Source organism: Mixophyes fleayi, chromosome 12 (assembly GCF_038048845.1).
Source record: "Mixophyes fleayi isolate aMixFle1 chromosome 12, aMixFle1.hap1, whole genome shotgun sequence".
Classification (NCBI taxonomy): domain Eukaryota; kingdom Metazoa; phylum Chordata; class Amphibia; order Anura; family Limnodynastidae; genus Mixophyes; species Mixophyes fleayi.
Window position 1 is genome coordinate 32,119,037 of NC_134413.1, and position 21,836 is coordinate 32,140,872.

At 41.4% G+C, this 21,836-nt stretch overlaps 1 protein-coding gene across 1 annotated transcript in view; it reads right to left on the bottom strand.

Annotated features, from left to right (window-relative positions):
* Nucleotides 1–395: 395 nt before the first annotated feature.
* TMEM260 (transmembrane protein 260) overlaps nt 396–21,836 on the bottom strand; it is a 64,827-nt gene continuing 43,386 nt past the window's right edge. Inside the window, exons 7-17 of the mRNA XM_075193579.1 lie at nt 20,794–20,973; nt 19,799–19,839; nt 18,600–18,686; nt 18,261–18,372; nt 13,047–13,219; nt 12,786–12,957; nt 10,501–10,649; nt 10,031–10,207; nt 9,597–9,650; nt 7,879–7,969; nt 396–1,845 (exon numbers count right to left, since the gene is read on the bottom strand). Of these exons, the coding sequence (XP_075049680.1) occupies nt 1,576–1,845; nt 7,879–7,969; nt 9,597–9,650; nt 10,031–10,207; nt 10,501–10,649; nt 12,786–12,957; nt 13,047–13,219; nt 18,261–18,372; nt 18,600–18,686; nt 19,799–19,839; nt 20,794–20,973 (1,506 nt within the window). The 3' untranslated portion in view covers nt 396–1,575. The remainder of the gene's footprint in view (nt 1,846–7,878; nt 7,970–9,596; nt 9,651–10,030; nt 10,208–10,500; nt 10,650–12,785; nt 12,958–13,046; nt 13,220–18,260; nt 18,373–18,599; nt 18,687–19,798; nt 19,840–20,793; nt 20,974–21,836) is intronic.

A 21,836-nucleotide genomic window follows, 5' to 3' on the forward strand; every position in this document is an offset into this window, starting at 1 on the left:
CTATTAATTAACTGTCATAATAAAATAAAGAACAATTATTAGCATTTTCTCTTGTACGGTCTCTTTAGTAAAGCCTATAAAAGATGCCTGAAACCGACATTCATTTAGAAAAGGAGCCTCAGAAGTCTCCTTTTACACAGCGGCAGCAGGAGCCAGCTAATTATTAGGACTAGATCAACAGGAGAACAAATAGGAGGAAGCATAAATATGAAAGTAATTAAGTAAAGTAAAAATAGGATCCAGCTTACAGGTTCGTGCAACTGAGATGAACAAACACACCATTAGCTTTGGAGAATACCACCTAGGCACTGCCATCAGGTGAACTCTCCTATCAGTTTCCTTCATGTAGGTGATGCGCCAGCAAGTCAGATGATAAAAACTAGGCAACACACTGCTTATCCCCTCTTAAACACTTTATTTGTTTAAACAGCAATTTTTCAGAATAGACAGACATTTTTAGTTTGAATTTACCGATAATGATTCCTTAATCCATATAATATAGTCTTCTATTAAAAAAACAAAAAACACTCCCATTTGCATATATAATTGTAAATGTTACTGGGAGTTTATCAAAAATTTGTAGAACTGATTTAAGGTTTTTAGCGAGGAGGCATTATTCGTATATACACCAAACAGACATCACAGTCAGTCTACTTGGCTGATAACAGAGGACAATAGCTTGCAGTGAGGTAGACAACATACAGTGCCTGTTAGGGCTTAATAACTTTTACATATACTGTATATTTGTAAATATCACATATTTGATCAATTGATATTTTAGAGTTGGTACTAAAGAACAATAATAATAACATGTACCTGAGAAATATTATACAAACAGGAATTCATAGATTACAGTCGACCCGTCACTGAAAGGTAACATTTTTGTGACTAGAAAAATGCCTGTACATCATACAGTTATATGTTCCAGATATGCTCACATATCTAGCCAAGCACCTTTCCATGTCTTCTTCCTAGGAGGCAGATACAGCAGATATTCTAATATCTTAAAAAGCAAGCGAGTTTGTCACCTCGTGGAGAGGAATGAAAAGGTCATTAAACAGGTCTTCTGTGGTGGCCTGGTTTTACATAGAGGTGTCAGGTTCACTCAAATCTAATGTGTTGTAGTTATTTTGCTCTGACCAATTACGGCTCTTCATTTAGGTTCACTAAAGTGGATGCGTCACCGACACAGACAGTGGAGGCAGCCATTTTATTTTTATTGTGCTCAACTCGTATATATGAGAATGCAGCTTAATTTACAAGGAACCAATCCCTCCTGAATATTGGGCATGAATTACCTTTATGATGTCACTAGTTCCTCGCAAATTGAAGAACCAGTGACATCACTGATGTACTTTTTGTCAGCTCACAAAATGTCTGCTTCCATTTATAAGTGAATAAACTGCATTTTCCTAAATGTTGGCTCATGTCCCAAATTTGCTGCCTCCTCTGTGTCTGTTGCCCATTGACAGGATGAATTCTCATAAGTCTACAAAATGTCTGCCTCCACATAGTAATCATTGGTGCACTTTGCTGTTTCAGAGCAGCAGAAACCTACCACACGACAGACAAATGTCATAAATTTCCTTTCAAACTGTTCTTTGCTGCCTTTAGTCGCAGGACTTCATCTTTGAAGTAGTCTATCGCGTGCAGTATTGCTTCTGTCTGGCTATCGTCCTTTGCTTTGCGGACATAAGCAGAAAAGTGTTTGATGGCGTCATTTAGAAGTATTTGCGGATCAATGTCTGGTCTCTGTTGACGTAGCATTCGCTCGCAGGCAATGGCGTAGTTTTTGTGCCAGTTGATGGGGTGGTCATCATGTGTGCCAATAACCTCTTTATACAACTGAAAAATTAGAAAAAAGACATATGACTCGAGAGCCGAGATTCTGCTACTTATTGATGTATGTCTTACACGAGCACTGCTTTGTTTCATTCATTAATCTGTACTTACCACATGTTGGAGTGAGACACAACAATGTGGGTGTAGGACATAGCAGACCTGTCTAAAAATGTGTATTGTTCATGACACTCCCAAGTATATAAAACAGAATCAGAGTGGAGCTTTCATTAGGTAGAAGTTCTATCTCTTGGTATGTCTTCCACTAAACATTTGCAGAATTATTATTGCCTTGATTGTACACCTGGGGGTAAATGTATCAAGCTGAGAGTTTTCCGGCGAGTTTGAAAAGTGGAGATGTTGCCTATAGCAACCAATCACATTCTAGCTTTCATTTTGTAGAATGTACTAAATAAATGATAGCTAGAATCTGATTGTTTTTTCAAACTTGCTGGAAAACTCTCAGCTTGATACATTTACCCCCTGGTGTTAGAACTGGGGTTTAATATATTGCTTTAATTAGTAAATCTGAGAAAGTGTTAGCTACATGTATTAAGAAAGCAATTCAGAGTGGGTGCAAAGCTCTGGCCAAGTCACAATATTTATTACAATTGGCTCTGAGGTGTAGTAGCAGCAGGCCACATCTGGCTGAAGAGGGCATCCTGTGATTGGATGCGTATGTCATGAGATCGGCTGCACATTTCCAGTCTGGCACCAGTCTGGTGTCTGGCACCTCTATGGTGTGCGGTGAAATATCTGAGATGTTGCATAGTCGTGGGATGCCGTCGCGAGCGTTCCGGAGGCAATCTGCTGCACATCGCGGACAATTGCATCAGCCTCATTAAGTGATATTGAATAAATACATATGAATATATTTTATGTTTATCTCTTTCTTATGCGTATACTGTCAAAGACTAGAACCACTGATTGCACCGGGCCAATCTGTTAGTCTGTCAGTATCTACAGGTTAAACACATGTTTTGAAAGTGTTCCATCATAGGCTGGGGAACAATCATTAAAGAAAAAATACACATAAATTTTAGGATTACTACATGAAACAAGTTTTATGCTATATAGTGTATTACAAGCAATACAAATGTATCAGATGCTTTAAATTTTCTTAACTACCCACTACAAGAACACTCAATAATATAGTACAAACTAGATAAATGTTCATTCACTAGGAAATAATATCTGTAATTTTAAAAGACAAGTCTTTTTCAGATACTAAATTTGCATATCAGTTAAACCAATATGCTGTGGACACAAGCTGCATATCACAAGCCATATCGGGCAATTGGACTTATATCACCATGTGTAACCCCAAAATGACGAGATGCCCGATATTGATGCTATTGAAATCAACTGGTTTGCAATTGTGAATGTTAGTAAATGTGGTCTTAAGAGAACTACTACCCCGACCTATGCGGGCAGCGGTCTTCTGACTGCATTAACAGGTCTCAGTATTGCCGAAAATAATTCAACAGTGTAGAATGGGCAGATCTTGAGCCAAGTGGATTACTGCAACGTGTGACTAACTGTAATCATATAATTATGGCATGCCTGATGTAACCAACAGATGAAGCCACAAGTAGGAACACTTTTTTGCTCCGCATGTATGTTGATACCTTACACCAGGGACAGGGGAACTAGTGGGCCACACCCTGCCCATCAAGGACAGTATGTGACCCTCAGTTTAATCAGAGGGGGAAAACAACCCTTTATCATTCTTGAAGAAATAGCAGGAAATGAGTTTTGAGGGTTAAACAATGTCAGTAAAGAGGAATTGGGGCAATAAGGCATATCAGGGCTGTCCAAGTGGCAGACCCGGGTTAGATGGAGACCAGTCTTGATCAGAAAATAAAACAAAGAGAAGCGGAGAGAGGGAGATAAAATCTAATAAGGTGAATTACAGGCAACAGAATATACCAGACAGGGTCGGACTGGTCCGCTGGGGATCCGGGGTATCCCCAGTAGGCCCTGATCCTAATCGCTCACCTCTTCGTTGGTGTGGGGAGAGAGTACTTAAAAAAAAAAATACTCACGTAATCGCAGAGCCGGCGCCCCTCCTACCGCTTGACGTTCAGTGAGGAGCGGCGCAGAGAGCAGTCGGCAAGAAGATAGAAGAAGAGAAGAAAAGAACGAAGCCAAAAGAAAAGGTAAGTGAAGGAACGGAAGCAAGAGGGAGCAAAGGCAGCACGGCAGAGTGTGAAGGGGGAGCAAAGGCAGCACGGCACAGTGTGAAGGGGGAGCAAAGGCAGCACGGCACAGTGTGAAGGGGGAGCAAAGGCAGCACGGCACAGTGTGAAGGGGGAGCAAAGGCAGCACGGCACAGTGTGAAGGGGGAGCAAAGGCAGCACGGCACAGTGTGAAGGGGGAGCAAAGGCAGCACGGCAGAGTGTGAAGGGGGAGCAAAGGCAGCACGGCAGAGTGTGAAGGGGGAGCAAAGGCAGCACGGCACAGTGTGAAGGGGGAGCAAAGGCAGCACGGCACAGTGTGAAGGGGGAGCAAAGGCAGCACGGCACAGTGTGAAGGGGGAGCAAAGGCAGCACGGCACAGTGTGAAGGGGGAGCAAAGGCAGCACGGCACAGTGTGAAGGGGGAGCAAAGGCAGCACGGCACAGTGTGAAGGGGGAGCAAAGGCAGCACGGCACAGTGTGAAGGGGGAGCAAAGGCAGCACGGCACAGTGTGAAGGGGGAGCAAAGGCAGCACGGCACAGTGTGAAGGGGGAGCAAAGGCAGCACGGCACAGTGTGAAGGGGGAGCAAAGGCAGCACGGCACAGTGTGAAGGGGGAGCAAAGGCAGCACGGCACAGTGTGAAGGGGGAGCAAAGGCAGCACGGCACAGTGTGAAGGGGGAGCAAAGGCAGCACGGCACAGTGTGAAGGGGGAGCAAAGGCAGCACGGCACAGTGTGAAGGGGGAGCAAAGGCAGCACGGCACAGTGTGAAGGGGGAGCAAAGGCAGCACGGCACAGTGTGAAGGGGGAGCAAAGGCAGCACGGCACAGTGTGAAGGGGGAGCAAAGGCAGCACGGCACAGTGTGAAGGGGGAGCAAAGGCAGCACGGCACAGTGTGAAGGGGGAGCAAAGGCAGCACGGCACAGTGTGAAGGGGGAGCAAAGGCAGCACGGCACAGTGTGAAGGGGGAGCAAAGGCAGCACGGCACAGTGTGAAGGGGGAGCAAAGGCAGCACGGCACAGTGTGAAGGGGGAGCAAAGGCAGCACGGCACAGTGTGAAGGGGGAGCAAAGGCAGCACGGCACAGTGTGAAGGGGGAGCAAAGGCAGCACGGCACAGTGTGAAGGGGGAGCAAAGGCAGCACGGCACAGTGTGAAGGGGGAGCAAAGGCAGCACGGCACAGTGTGAAGGGGGAGCAAAGGCAGCACGGCACAGTGTGAAGGGGGAGCAAAGGCAGCACGGCACAGTGTGAAGGGGGAGCAAAGGCAGCACGGCACAGTGTGAAGGGGGAGCAATGCAGCATGGCACAGTGTGAAGGGGGAGCAATGCAGCATGGCACAGTGTGAAGGGGGGGCAAAGCAGCATGGCAGATTGTGAAGGGGGGCCAAAGCATCATGGCACAGGGTAATGAAGGGGGGCCAGGAGAAGGGGGGAGCAAAAGCAGCATGGCAAAGAGTGGGGGGGGGGGCAAAAGCAGCATGGAGGGCGCAGTGGGATCATAAGGAGGCACAGCATGGTGATGAAGGGTCACAGTAATGTGTGTGTTTGGCACAGCAGGCTTGTGGTAATGTAATGCGTGTGTGTGTGTATGTGTGTGGTAGGTGGTGGCTAACTAATGGGTGCTATTTTGTTTGTGGGCAGCATGGCACAGTGTGAAGGGGGAGCAAAGGCAGCATGGCACAGTGTGAAGGGGGAGCAAAGGCAGCATGGCACAGTGTGAAGGGGGAGCAAAGGCAGCATGGCACAGTGTGAAGGGGGCAAAGGCAGCATAGCAGAGTGTCAAGGGGGGCCAAAGCATCATGACAGATTGTGAAGGGGGGGCAAAGCAGCATGGCAGATTGTGAAGGGGGGCCAAAGCAGAATGGCACAGGGTAATGAAGGGGGGCCAGGAGAAGGGGGGAGCAAAAGCAGCATGGCAAAGAGTGGGGGGGGGGGCAAAAGCAGCATGGAGGGCGCAGTGGGATCATAAGGAGGCACAGCATGGTGATGAAGGGGCACAGTAATGTGTGTGTGATGGCACAGCAGGCTTGTGGTAATGTAATGTGTGTGTGTGGTAGGTGGTGGCTAACTAATGGGTGCTATTTTGTTTGTGGGGTGATGGTGGGGACTATTTAAAATGGGGTGGTTTGGGGGCTATTAATTGAATGTGGGGCCGAGTTTGAGGAGCATGAGATCTATTTATTAAATGTGAATATGAATTATTTAATGGCAGTGATGGTTGCTGGAAAAAAGTATATTTATTATACGTAAATGCTATTAATTTATTGCTGAGGGTGTTTGGAGGGATAGAAATAGGTTTATTTATTAAATGGGAATCCTATTACTTTAATGTTGGGGCTGGAGGAAGGCCTAAGTATTAATCGTGGGTCCTATTGATTTAACGCCAGGGCTGGTTGGAATTTTCTAAATGTACCCATTTTTTTCCCCCAAATAGGGTCCCCAACAATCCAGGATCCTGACAAGCCGCAACTAAAGAAACCAACAGCCACATGTGGTGAAAGTGACAAGAACAGGTAGGACAGTCTGTCAAATGTTCTGATTCTAGTGGGACAATTCCTATTTTTGGTGACTGTTTTGCCCAATCTAAGGGGCAGGTCAAGACTGTGTACTCTTTATATACACGCTGCATTCTTTATATACTACACTATTGTGCTAGCTGTCTTTTGTGGGCCGACCACTCCCCCTCTAGTGTCTGGTCTCGTCTCTATGATGGCTGGCCACACCCCCTCTGGTGGGCCCCTGGCGTTGCAGTCCCCCGGTTGGCCCTTCATGCCCCAGTCCAGGTATCCAGTAGCCTGAAAGTATACCTCCGTTTAATCAGACAAATGTGATGAGTGATGGGAAAATGATAAAATAAAAAGAGCATGTTGCAGAGTTTACAGAGATAGTGTTGGTAAGAAAATGTTAAATATGAAAAACTATGAAAAAGATGCAGGCAGTGGGACGAGTACAGGGGATACAAACGCTACACTGTCCACTTGCTGTCTGGGGCACAATTGTTAGAAAACCATGTGTGTTGTCGTGCTTGCATGTCCCAACTCGTACTCAAATCCAAACAGCCTAACACTACCCTCCCCAACCCCACTAGCCTAAAGCAGTCCACAGACGCAGCAAATTGGCTGTTTAACACGACTTCCGAGCAACAACATCTGTGGGCAGTCTGCTCCTTCCCCACCGGTGTAGAGTAGGTCCTTCTAAAATTGTGCATCATTCCCCAATGTCTTATCAAATACAATCAGATTTGGATCGGGTATGAGGAGTCCACGCATGGCACAATATTTGCTGAATTAAGCAACCTTCAGTCTGAGCACAGTGTGTGGACACCTGTCCCACAAAATTGAGCGCCAACAGTGGAGTACTGCAAAGGAGGAACCAGGGAACAGTAGCTGGAAGCAGATGAGGGATGACCACCCAACCGTTATATATTTATGAATATATGTGATAACATACACTAGGATTTCAACATAACTTTTTTTTGATTGGATCATTCCAGTTCTCCTATAAATATCTTACCATTACTTGTTATAATGTTACCTGCTCAAGCAACATTGTAGCATATACAATTCTCAAATGTATCTTATCTTGTTACAACTTTACTTGATACTATATAACCATTTGTTTGTGCCAAAAATCATGTCCTTGTACGGTCTGATGCACCGCCTTTCCAATCGGAAACAATTGCAGCAGTGTTGTTTGCAGTTGGAACAACATATAGGAAATGTAACCATGCATGGGAAATAGAGTAAACAACCTTGGTATAATTTAAAATTACAAGTAGGGAAAGTAAACAATTAGAAAGAGAAAAAAAACACATATATATATATAACAAATATAAAAAATAACCCAAAACAAAGCTATTTTACCTTGTACGAATATAGGTACAGTTGATTTTTGACTGCTGTGGACAAATGAGTGGACTCAGCCAGATCAAAGATAAAGAAAGAGGTTTTTACTCTGTAAAACAGCATGTATGAAAATGGTGAAATGCCAAATGTGGAAAAGTTCATCTTGGTAAAAATAAATTTACTGTAGCAGCAACTTATTCAAGGCATGGAGTAAAAGTTACAGTCTATTTTTTTACAATACCTACCTACCTCCTGGGGAGTGGAACAAGCACAGATGTTGGACTGCAGAAGGAATAGTTAACTCTGGATACACTTAATTTACCAATCCAATTTTAAAGTAAAATCAAGGCACAGATAAGATAAAACAGGAATAGGTACAAACACAGTTCCTGGAAAGAATTGTGTGCGAGAGCAGAAACCCCTTTGTGTAGTCGATCAGAAAGAAACTGGTCAAAGCAAATTGAATTTGGGGGTTATTCCTGATTTATAAGATGCTATGCAATACACTACTTTTATGAATCGGTCCATGTGCATCAGTAAACTAATGATCTGCCATCTAACAGCTGAAATAGTGAAAGGATCGATGTGCAAAAGAAGAACTATAAGGTGTTCTAAATTCAGCCCATCTGGGACATACAAGGTCATTTACTAACCGCATAATTAGTTGGTGCAATAGATGTCCCACTACAGGTACAGTCAATCTACTCCTCATAGGTGGACGTATAAAAATATAGTAATTTTAAGTTGTGCTAGCGACTCGGAGGCTAAAATAGAGTTGGTTGCAAAATGGAGTAAATTACTCTTAAAAAAAAACAAAAAAACAAGGACAACGAACGTATTTCTGTCCATATGCAGATCTGTACACATCTCACTAGCGGATCCAGAGGGGGGTGACCCCCCTTTCAACAGGTGTAGGCTACTTGCAGCCGCACACTATGTATATGTGCGTTGTGGCAGAGAGGCAAGCTAAGGTTCCTGTCCAGCCAATCCGTTTAGGTTTTAAACACTATCAGAGCGGAGCTCATCAATCCAAGTGACGGCGCCCCCGTAAGAAAATGTCAGATCCGCCTGGCACATCTTGAAATGCGTCCACCTCCGCATGTTTTATAACTCAATTAGACAAAACAGACAAATAAGAATAGATAGGTCACTACATACAGATAAAACTTGTAAGGAGCTATTAAACCCAAAATATAAGGTAAATGAGCGGTACCTTGAAACATTCCATAATGTATATGTAAAAGTTCCCTTACCAGGACAAAAGTTAAGATATTTGACTATTATTACGAGCCATTTTAAGAAGAGAATGGTTCTATGTTGTGTCTTCTGTTAGTATCAATGCACAAGATAATATCCTTACCTATGATCATGCTCTCATCTCAACTATCTCACACTAGAAGAGAGTCCACACCACAAAATTGTTGGACAGCACATAAAAACATGGCGTACTATAATTCCCAGAATGCCACTGCACAACTCCAGGGAACACATCAAAAAGGCTGCTGCATTTACGGACAAACCAGCAAATGCTTTGGTTAAACCATCATATATATCAGCTGAGATTTTATTCCCCATTTCATACAAGCAGGTATTAAATACAAGTAAGTATAGATAAAACTTGGTGTATAATGGACTACAAACACTTAACATATAAAAAAAAAAAAAAAAAAAAGTTAGAGCAATAAAATTTTCATAAAAAAGGAAAAAATGTTTTTGCAGAAAGGACCTAAACATACCTTGCTTCCCACATCTCCTCATTAGCAATAGACTCCCAGGAGGAACTCTCAAACCTGGTTGGAAAGTGATATTTAAATTTTTAATTTTAAATATAGTTTATTCTATAATCAGAATTATTCTGTAGCCACATTTTATTAATAAATTAGAGGCAGACATGTTGTCTCATATTATGGGAATATAGGAATTGTTAGGCTGCATTCTCAAGACACTATTCTCCATTCTACGTAGGCAACAAGTGCAATTTAAAACAACAGTTACTCTCTAGAGACTGGACAAAAGTTCTAAAGTTATAACATAAAAGTTTAACCACTTTTCTAGCATTACTGCTTTCAAATCGGTAAGTTTTAATCTAAAAAGACAAAAACAGCATAAAAACGCAACAACAGTAACAGACTTGAAAAGGGCGAGTTGTACAGCACAATAATGCACATACTTTCCATACTCCTCCGTCCAGTTATACAGATTACTGGTAAGAATAATCCATTCCTCGGCATTGAAAATCGTATTTTTAGGGATAAGTTTTTCACACGCTCCCCATGGCCACAATGAATGGCTTGTCTTCCATGTTGGATCACCTTCATTCAGTCCTATGCACACAAAAGTTTCCTTACTGGATACAAAAAAAAACAAAAAACACAGATGAAAACAAACATTTAGAACTCAACTGGGATTACTCTGTCATAAAATATCTTTGTATACTGCATAAATGTGTATTTTAATGTTTCAGTCATGTCTACAGCTATACTAATTACTCACTAGCTCATGTCAGGCAAAACTATAACCTGTTTAACTGGCAATAAAACAACAGAATGAGCTTTATGTCTGACAACTGACATTTAACAGGCAAATGTGACACAAGAGATTGACACTTGAAGAGTGAATCATACAACATGGAATGCTTACTGTTCATTTACTTTGAGAAAATGCTGAAGGTTAAAGGTCACTGTACCATCCGCAAGTTTTGTTTGTAGCGGACTCCACCGATTCCCCGGAAAACTGACATGGGTCAAGTGCTTTGCAGTCTTTGGTAAAAACCATTCATATGTCATCATCTGTACAATATGCACACACGGGTTGAAATGCAATTAAAGACTACAAAATCTGGATGTCTGAACATTGACATAAATAAATAATAACCGGATACTCGAGTCCAGCAGGGTAGCAGGATGCATATTTAGCCTGGTTTGACAATGGGATGTCTGCAGAGAACCATTCGCTAGGATTAAAATTGTAATCAAATACTATCCCAGTCTAAACCCCAACACTTTCACATGTTGCAAACCTTCCAGAGTGTAAACTGCCAAGAAAATACTGTCAGAAAACATCTGACAAAGGTAAGTATATACTAATAATACATATGTTTTATTGAAATTATTCAAGCATTATTATATGACTATAATAAACAATCAACATAAATAGATCTAAAATATTCCATAAAAAAAAAATATCATTATATTTGGAGATTAGTGATGTCCCACATTTAAAACATAACTTGTATTTGAAGGTTAGTAATGTCAGTAAGTCTCCTGTACTGCAGGAGACTTACTGACGGTCAGTGAAGGTAAAACAATAAACCATATGGGGAATCACCTCCTACAACAGCTTTCTTTGTTTCAAATTGAAACTTGTGTATTTTAAGGAATGACGTACCACTTTTACTGAAAAAAAATAAGGATAACGAAAGTGACTTCAGAGTCCCATGACCTGCATTGGTCACAGAACTCGTCGGTGGCTGCCAAACCGCCATTAAAAACACCCAGAATTCAAAACCACCACTTTACAAACCGCCGTCCCGATTTCAACAATGATGAACACTCAAAACAGCCGGATTTACTAAGTTGGGGTTTTCAAAACCGCCACAAAACAGCCATCCAAATGGCCAAAATGAAAGAGGTGGTTGTGAATGGCTAAATTGATCACACTGCTGCTGTTTGAGCTATTCTGCCATTCAGAACATAAAAGAAAGTATCATTGACATTTTAATTATTTGGAAAATCGTTATTTATTGATAATGGAACAAAATAAATTTAAATATTCACTTATGAGAGAATTTTTTTTTTTTATATTTTTTAAAGAGACACTATTAGAGCATTATATTAAGCGGGAAATGTGAATATATATTATTAACTGATTGTTAATGGTGGATACAATTAATTATGTTGCACAATTTGTCATTATATATTGTCCGAATATAATAAAATAATTTTATCCCCTTAATATAATGACATTTTTTTCACCCTCATAAGATAATATTTAATTAATTTTGCCCCTTAATCAATAAATAATGATTGCCAACATAATTAAAAATGTCAATGGTGCTTTCTCCTAAGTTCAGAATGGCAAAATAGTTCTAACAGAATGTTTGAGCTATCAAGCCATTCTAAAGCAGGTCCTAAAACTGTCCTGACCTGTCCTGTCTTTTGGATGGCGGTTACATCCAAACTGTCGGCGGTTTAACTTTTTCAATCCGCCATATGCCAGTAATTTTAAATTGAAGCCTCAAGCAGCCCTATAGTAAATGTGGCGGACCACTAAACCGCTGGCGATGGGTGGCAGTTTCAAACCGCCATCAAACAAGATTCTTAGTAACTCTAGCCCCAAGTCTTTTGGTTGGTCTGTGCTGTGTAGAAGTAATTTATATTTTATATACATACTTAATTAAGTGTTTACTAATTATTATTTGTAATATTATTTTGGTGAATGTTCTAATGCATTGATGTCTGTTAATGTTGTTATTAGTGAGATGGAAATTAGTATAGATATTTATATTTTGCTGTATGTTTTGTGTTGTTTGTTTGGGAAAAATAATAATAAAATAAATAAGTAAAAAAAAAAAAACAGTCACACAAGGCTCTTATGTCCTTCAGTTTCCTTAGAATCCCCTTAAGGTCGCAGTGCTATATCTAGGTAAAATTACTAAGGTGCCTCTCCCCTCTAACACAGAAGGAGCAAATCAATTTTGTTATTTAACTTTAAATGGCAGCAGGGAGGAGGTATGTAAGCAAGGAGGACTTTATGATTGTGGTTTGTGATTGGTCTTCCTACTCACATCCTCACTATGGTTCACCCTAGGACTGTATTTAGAAACACCTCTATTGTGAAAAAGCTTGGCCAGCATTTATATAACCAACAAGAAATTATTTTTATTTTCCATATCAATGCTATAAATGACAGTGACCTCCACTCACCTCTTGATCCACTAAGGATAGATCAGGACGGAGTCCCTCACAATAATGAAGATAACGCAGAGAGTTGCCAGGCAGATCCCCTCTCAGCAAGATAATAGCGTCTCTGGGCATTGACAATAAAATATTCCTTGCAAATGTATCCACCACATAGTTGCTGCTTTGGTCACAAATGCTAAAAATAAATTGTTTTGACAAGATAAACGTCAGTCACTTCAGCTAGTAACGCCAAGTACATACACAATACATGTTAGATAGACGTACCTGTAGTTAGAACTTATCTGACGAGTAATGAGCACTACAGTAAAGATCCATTCTATGTACAGTAGTAAATCCTTGTTGGCCATTTTTGAGGTGCCACTGTGCACCAATGAAGCCAGACCAAGGCCTGCCAAAACACAAATCACGATATTGCTCTGCATCCAAAATCTCTCCACCTATAGAACAAAGTGCGACTGTCATTACAATAGATCAGTTTAACAAATGCTTTACTCTGGCTACCCTAAGCAATGGTAAGTGGCTGCAAATACGGATACATTTCTTTAAGTCAACTTAGTATGCTAAATAGTCACTACATCTAAAACAATTTTTGGAGCTCATTCTTCAACTTAAAACTGGTCCCTTTCATACAGACCAAGGGCTAGATTTACTAAGCTGCGGGTTTGAAAAAGTGGGGATGTTGCCCATAGCAACCAATCTGATTCTAGCTTTCATTTATTTAGTACCTTCTACAAAATGACAGCTATGATCTGATTGGTTGCTATAGGCAACATCCCCACTTTTTCCAAACCCGCAGCTTAGTAAATCTAGCCCCAAGTGTTTTCCGATAATAGGTCTTCACATTCCACTTTAGTAGGACTGTCCAACCTGCACGATTCGCCTTAAGACATTAGAGGGCAAAGTTCACATACATATACACCCATAATACTACGTAAAACATGAGGGATAACTTTCAGCCTTTATCAAGCATACATCAAGGTTTCTCAAGAGAGCAACACAGAGTAATACTCCCACTCCCACTCCCCCCCCCCGTTTCCACTGGTACAAATGAATCATTAAATGATGCTATAAACTTTTACATTTTAGGGCATCAATAAAAATAATGAGGGGAGACTCCCTTATTTGAAGCCTAATGAATCTTGTTTTGTTTTTTTTTTATATATAGAAGCTTATTTAGGGGGTCTCCTCCACTATGAAGTCAAAGGCTGGGCCCCATGTCCTTGTGCCCCTTTATTACAATTCACCTGCCATATGGATCTATCATAACAAGCAAATATTCAATCACAGACATTCCCACCCCCCCCCCCCCCCCCCCCCCCCGGGTCAGGATACACTTGGGGGTAGATGTATCAATTTGAGAGTTTTCCAGCGGGTTTGAAAAGTGGAGATGTTGCCTATAGCAACCATTTAGATTCTAGCTGTCATTTTGTAGAATGTACTAAATAAATGATAGCTAGAATCTGATTGGTTTTTGAAACCCGCCGGAAAACTCTCAGCTTGATACATTTACCCCTTGGTCTCAGGTGGGAACTACACCACACCACTAACCAACTCTGTTAACGTCAAGCCACCTGAATGACCACAGTATCCAATGTGCCAGACATCTCTAAAGTCTTAAACACCGGTCCCTCCCATTTGAATCTTAGCAACATTGAGCAGGCATCCACACCATAACCACTTGTTTAAGAAATACTTATTTTTCCTCATTTTTCTTATTTTCTAATATAGCGTATACAACTATATGCAAAGATGAAGAAAGATTTGTTCATTCATAGATTCCCCTTTAATTTTGGTGCCTGGGGCAAAGGGAGATGACACCAGAGAGTTAATTTAAGTCTCAAAACACAAAATGTAATTTATCTGATACATTTAACCAAAAATCTACTCTACTACTATGGTCATTGAATTGGTCTCATTTCTCTTCTTTGCAGTGACACATTCAACAAAGCCAGAGGCATGCTATGCAAATGAGACAGATTGTACGGGTATTCTATCTAGTAGATTTAAAAGAATGACTGCTCCAGCTACTGGTAAAAAACACTGTGAAGCAATATCTAAACTGCATTATTACTATGTTTATTGTACAATGATCTAATAACTCCAATGCAGATGATTGAAGAGGAACTGTAGCAAACATTCTAAGCTAATACATCAAGATTTTTTGGGGGAAAAGTTCTGAAATATATACATGGGGGTAAATGTATGAACCTCCAGATTCTTCAACTCCGGCGAGTTCAGCGTCTTCAGCGCTTAAATTTAAAGCGGCGCTGCATTGTAAAGGGAAACTTCCCTTTACAAGGCAGCGCCGCTTTAAATTTAAGCGCTGAAGACGCTGAACTCGCCGGAGATGAAGAATCCGGAGGTTCATACATTTACCCCCAGGTCTACATGTGACAGCAGTTAACATTTCACGTATGTTCATTGTTAGGTTTTGGGAATGCATACAGACTTTTCTCATTTTCAGTTATGAAATGTGCCCATACAAAATGATTTACTAGTTTAAAAATGACAAAGCATCATATTGCGAGCATGGAGGGTATCAGTCACTATCTCAAAAGTTTGACCTTGTAGCGGTAGCTGCTTGCTTACCCCTGTCCCGTCCTGCGAGCTATCGTTCCTTTCACAGCCCCGGTCACAAGCCACTTCCGAGCACTTGGATTGGGGCACCATATCCCTCTAGACTATGCTGGATGACTGGTACTTTTTGTGTCTATCATAGTTTGCTGTACATTTGTTTACATATGTCTGATGTTTGATCCTTCCTCACCCCCTCTTCACACTTTATTTTGTTCCCCTTTCCTTGTTGGTTTTGTGCTGTTTACTGTACTTGTGCTTTTATTTTATCTGTTTCCTTTCTAAAGCGTTTAAAACAAATAAATGTAAAAAAATGACCAGGTATGTATCAGGCACTTGTTAGCACAACCTTCATATAAGGGAACTATTTTCTTTACAGGTTTTATAATGTTGCTCTCCCTACATAAGGCACTTTGTAATTTTCATTTACATCATCAGCAGCTATTTATATAGCACCATTAATTTCGCAGCGCTTGTACAGAGAACACACTCACATCAGTCCCTGACCCATTGGAGCTTAGAAGAACATACAAACTGCACACACATAAGGCCATGGTCGGGAATCGAACTCATGAACCAAGTGTTAATCTTTCTTTAAATCCCTTATCTCCTACCAGTGCTCCAACCCCCGCCGCCTCTTCGCCACCTTCCTGTCCCCCCCCGCCCCTCCTCTTCCCTCCTCCCTGACCGCCACTGACTTTGCCTCCTTCTCCTCTAAAATCGAGGCCATCCGACTCGAAATCTCCTCCTCTCCTCCCCAGCCTGCCCCCCCCCCACCCGCCCTCCCTCTCCCTCTAGCCACCACTCCCTCTTCTCCTTCCGCCCCACTACGGGAGAAGAAGTCCACTCTCTCATTTCATCCTCTCCCCCGTCTTCGTGTCCCCTGGACCCCATCCCCTCCCACCTCCTTCGCTCCTTTTTCCCCGCCACATGCTCCCACCGCTTCAACCTCTCCCCCTCCACCGGCATCTTCCCCTCCTCCTTCAAACACGCTCTTGTATCCCCCATTCTTAAGAAACCTAATCTTGACCCCACCTCTCTCTCCAACTATCGCCCCATCTCTCTTCTCCCCTTTGCCTCCAAAATACTTGAGAGGCTCGTCTGCAGCCGCCTCTCCACCTACCTCTCTGATCACTCCCTCCTCGATCATCTCCAATCTGGCTTCCGCCCCCTCCACTCCACTGAAGCTGCCCTGGTCATAGTCACCAACGATCTCCTCTCTGCTAAAGCTAGGGGCCACTTCTCCCTTCTCTTGGATCTCTCAGCGGCCTTCGACACCGTTGACCACCCACTCTTGCTCCACACCCTTCAATCCTTCAATTCTCTCTCTCTCGCTATATCCTGCCGCTTCCAGCTGCGCAACATTGCACGCATTCGGCCCTTCCTCTCCCAAGATGCCACTAAAGCTCTTGTCCACTCTCTTATTATCTCCCGCTTGGACTACTGTAACCTCCTCCTTACTGGCCTCCCACGCTCTCATCCCGCTGCCCTTCGCTCCGTACTCAATGCTGCCGCTCGGTTCATTTTCCTTTCTCACCGCTCTTCTGTCTCCCCCCTCTATCAATCCCTCCACTGGCTCCCCATCCCCTACAGAATCGTGTTCAAGCTCCTCACTCTTACTTTCAAGGCCCTCTCCAACTTCACTGCTCCCTACATCTCCAACCTAATCTCCATTCACGCTCCATCCCGCCATTTGCGCTCGGCTAACTACCGCCACCTCTCTTCCCCCCTGGTTACCTCCTCCCATCCAAGACTTCTCCCGCGCTGCCCCCCTCCACTGGAACCAGCTCCCCCCCCCTCCTTCAGAACTTCCCCCAACCTGTCTAGCTTCAAACGGCCTTAAAAACCCACCTCTTCCTTAAAGTCCTCCAGTCCCCCACCTAATTGACCTCCTCCCAGTCTCCCCCTACCCCCTCCTGCCCTCCCTCCTGTGCCAATCTTACCTCCCTCCTTTTCATTCTCCTCTTCCCCCCTCTCCGTCTCTGTTCTCCCCATTCCCTCTTCCTACCATTGCGTCTCTGTCCGTCCTACCCTCCCCTTAGATTGCACGCTCCTTCAAGCAGGACCTCCTCACCTTCTGTTCTCCACCACCTTAACTCTGCTCTTTAGCTCCTTGTCTCTTCCACGAGGTCCTCCTGCCCTTCTACCCCTCTCTCTACCCCGCTTGGGGCTCTCACCTCTGATCTAGCTGTACATTGAGCTTCGGAGTTACTGTGCTTTTTGTTAACTGTACCGTGCTGTCTCACCCTGTATTGTGTTTCTGTCTGTCCCTGTACGGCGCTACGGATAGCTAGTGGCGCCCTATAAATAAATAGAAAAAATAAAATAAAATAATAATAATAATAATAATAATAATAATAATAATAATAATAATAATAAGTGCTGTGAGGCAGAAGTGCTAACCACTAAGCCACCATGTGTGTGTGTGTATGTGTGTGAATTTAGATTACGCTCCAATTGGGCAGGAACATATACGTGATTCACAAATATTCAATATACAGCACTGCGCAATATGGTGGCACTATATAAATAAACTCTAATAATAATGGGCAGGTTTTTACTGACCGGGCCAAACGTATAGGTGTACTACAATTACACATACCTTTCAGAAGTAGGTACGATGTCTACCAAGACCAAGTGTTACTGTAAACTATTTTTTATGATTAATACAAATGAGAAGATGACTGGGAGAAATGCTAGGTGCATTAAATGAGCTTTCTATTGAAAGAAATGGGATATCCCAAATTTTATTCCGTTTCCATGCAGTAGATTTGACTAAAAAACACTAAAACAGATTTAACTTACATTTAAAAATAAGTGAGATTGGACTGAAATAAATCCTACAAATTAATATCTGTATCATTATGTACATCCACAACGTGTTTATTTGATGAATACACTTACCACACCCAGGAAGAGTGGCTTATTGATATCTAAATTTGCTCTCCAAGAGAAAAATAAAGAATACACAAGCAGCATTGTGGTATATAGACAAACTATGGAAATATTTGACTCCCTGTAACAAATAAGAATATTTCAGTTATAAAACAGTTTTAGCACATTAGAAGTAACTTACAGAGTCAGAGCTATACAAGTGTTTTAGAACCAGTGTCATTATAGCGACCGACCATGTTAGATCACAAGGAGCTGGTAGTAGTAGTCATTTAGGGTATGAAATAACAATAAAACAATAAGAATACAAAAGGTAAATGAGGCAATGACAAAACAACTGCTTCTACTCACCGCTTTATAAAACACAGAAACACGGCTAAAAGGGCTAAGCCTTGAGCCAGGGGAGTAACTTCTGTCCACATGTGATTAATCTGAAGCCTGTAGAGACAACAACAAGACAATAAAAATCTACCCAAATTGTATACAAAATTGGCAAGTGGTAGGAATACACGTATACATACAATAAATACATACATGTAAGGGAGATCTTAAAACCCTCTGTCTACAAAACAATAAGGCAAAATATTCTGCAAACAGTGTAAGGAAAGGACAGGGGTTACATTTAAATGTAACTTAGTATTACTTAGCTACGGTGCACCAAATTATCAAAACTCCTTATCTGGAAAACCTTGATAGTTCAAAGCATTCCTGACACATACTATGGTTGGATAGATGCAGGGACAGCATTTAAAACCGATTTAAATTGTAAATCTAATTTGTGATTTATATATTGACTGTCCCATTCAGGCACTATGATGTTGGAAAGACTGTGGGTACAATTTAGAAGTGTGTGGTGAACCACAGGATGAGTATCAGACAAGCTACTGAAAGTAATTTTGCTGATAAACCATTCCCAAAACACTTCCTCTACCAGAGCCATCTAGTGCGATTTCTGAGAACCATTATTATAGACCGGATGCCTCTCCTATCTCATGGTGGTGACAAAGCCAAAAAACTATTACCATTGGTGGCTCTTTGGTTCTCATATCTAGGCACAGTGGCTCCTAGGGGTTTAAATGAGACATTTTTGTTTCCATGCATTGTATGATATATATAATATTATTTCTCAATTTTCTGACTTTGTTTTTGCCCTACTTTTGTATTGAATGTATAATTCACTAACACGCTTGTATCAATGCCCGGGTCCTACTATTAGGAAGTGTATTATGTATCCGCTACTTCATGACCATTGGTAGTGGTTGCTTTAGGTGCACTATTTTAAATGGTGTTATAAAATTGGGTGCGTTTGTCTTTATTATATAAGCAATGAGTATAAATACATTATTATTACTTCTGTCAGCACATGGACCACTAATGCTTTATACTTGAGTTACATTTGATGCCTCCAGTATCGCTGATGCAAGATGGCATTTTTTATTTTACACTCTATATGGCTTAAACATAGGATTACCATATTCTTGCACTGAATAAAGAGAAATGCATCACCTTCAAGAGTAAATATAATATATATAAGATAGTTATTTCCTTACATCAGTATCTCTTTCATGCTGGATCCCATTTCTGATTTAGCCTAGTAAAAAAAAAAATGACACAAATATTTTATTGACAAGGCGGTCAACTGAAAACTTAAGTGCAAAGACAAGTAGTTAATGCTGCACATGTATTGTGCCACTACCCATGTAGAAAACAAAAATCACAAATCATTGTCTCAAAGTAAACTAACCCTTAGTAACCTTCTTAATAAACAACAAATTCGGCATTTAGAAATACAAAAATGTAAACAACCCCCTGGTATTTTTACGTTTTTTTTCTTGGGTTTCTTCACCTTCAGGTATAGCGGCTTTTAAATCTACCACATTCTGGCAAATTAAAAACCAGGGACAGAATGTCTTGTGAGGAATGTGGAACAGGCTGCCTAGCTCTGTCTTAGTTTCAAATCACTGTCAAATACATCAAATTTCTTTTCTATGTAGTGTTTTTAACTATTGTGGAAAACCTTTACTATTAAGCTAAATAAATGAGACAACACATACAATTTTTGATCAAATTAGTATATCTTTACCCTAAAAACTCATTCCTGCAAATTGCTACAGCAGTGACCTAAATTAAACTCAGTTTGCAAAAGGTTATCTTATAGAACTCTTTATCTATATAGTAGAACAAACATCCCAGACACACAAACCAGCATCAAATGTCAAAGCAGAAAACAACATAGCCAATGGGAGACAAGTAGAATAGAGATTCCAGTATCTCATTGGCTGCACAGAATTCTGGCAGTCGGTTCTCTGACATTCTTAGCTACACCATCCTGATTAGGATAGAATAGAATAGAGAGAGGCACTTCTGAAACTGTCCTTTAAACAGCACTACCTAATAATCAGGGGTAGGGATTTATTTCCAGCCACTGTATTCAGCTAAATAACAGATTAAACCACTTGAGAAAGAAAACGAAAGGAATTTCTGATAATATTGCATTTAAGGTTCTACTGAACATCAAACGAGAGAACACAAGAGAGATTTTTACCAGACTGAATGTCCCATATTCCTCTCGAAGTAAATGAGTTAGAAGCCCTTGAATGGTCGTCTGGTCTCCCCAAGTCCACCGTGCTTGATTGAAGTATGAAGAAATAATTAGGTAGGAATACGGTAAGAGCCCTGCGGCGAAGCTTACCCCTAACTTCAGCAAATAACTCAAGGACAGTTCCTGCACAGGAAATATTGTGTGTTACTGCCAAACAACTTATCGTAGAGGCTGGAAAAACATCAAATAATATTTTACACACAGATGATTTCCCAATTTGTAACAAGCCCCTCTGAATGCTGTCAAATCTCATGACTTTGGGGATTATTTAGAAATTGCTTTAAACTGATCTCTTTTGCATGGCAGAGTGAGAATGTAAGTGAAGCCAATATTATTAGTCAGGACTCCCTAAGTATCATATAACCTGCATCGCCTCTGCTAAAATCATTTTTATGATATTCATAGGTAGGAACTGTTAGGCTGAGATAACCCACTTAAAAATTATTAGAGTGAGGCTGCATTTTTATAGAATACCCTGTACTCAACAGCAAATTGGGGACAAGATTCAGCATCTGTGTGTTTTAAGTCCATCATATAAAGAACTATGTTATGATCAATTATATTACTTTACAAATGAAATAATCCTTCAGTTTCACTTCAAGTTCTGATTTTAAAGATGGAGAATGAGACTTGGATTCCACATAAGAAAATGGTATTTAAAAAGGGAAACAAAATTTCAACCTGTTTTGATGGCCCTGTGGCCAGAATGCCCCACATTCTCATATCAACATCAGTGAATGGTTTTGCTGGTTGCAGGCATTAAAATCAGTTAGAGGAAGGGAGGGTGACCATAAGCACTTTTTAAAGAGGACACAAGATTAAAGGAGTGGACAGAGGTGAAAAATTGAGACGGGTGAGAAGGGGAGCGAGAACCCGAGCAGGTCGAGCCAGAGAACCCGAGCAGGGGAGAGTACCCTAACAGGGTGAGCAAGGGGAGAGTACCCTAACAGGGTGAGCAAGGGGAGAGTACCCTAACAGGGTGAGCA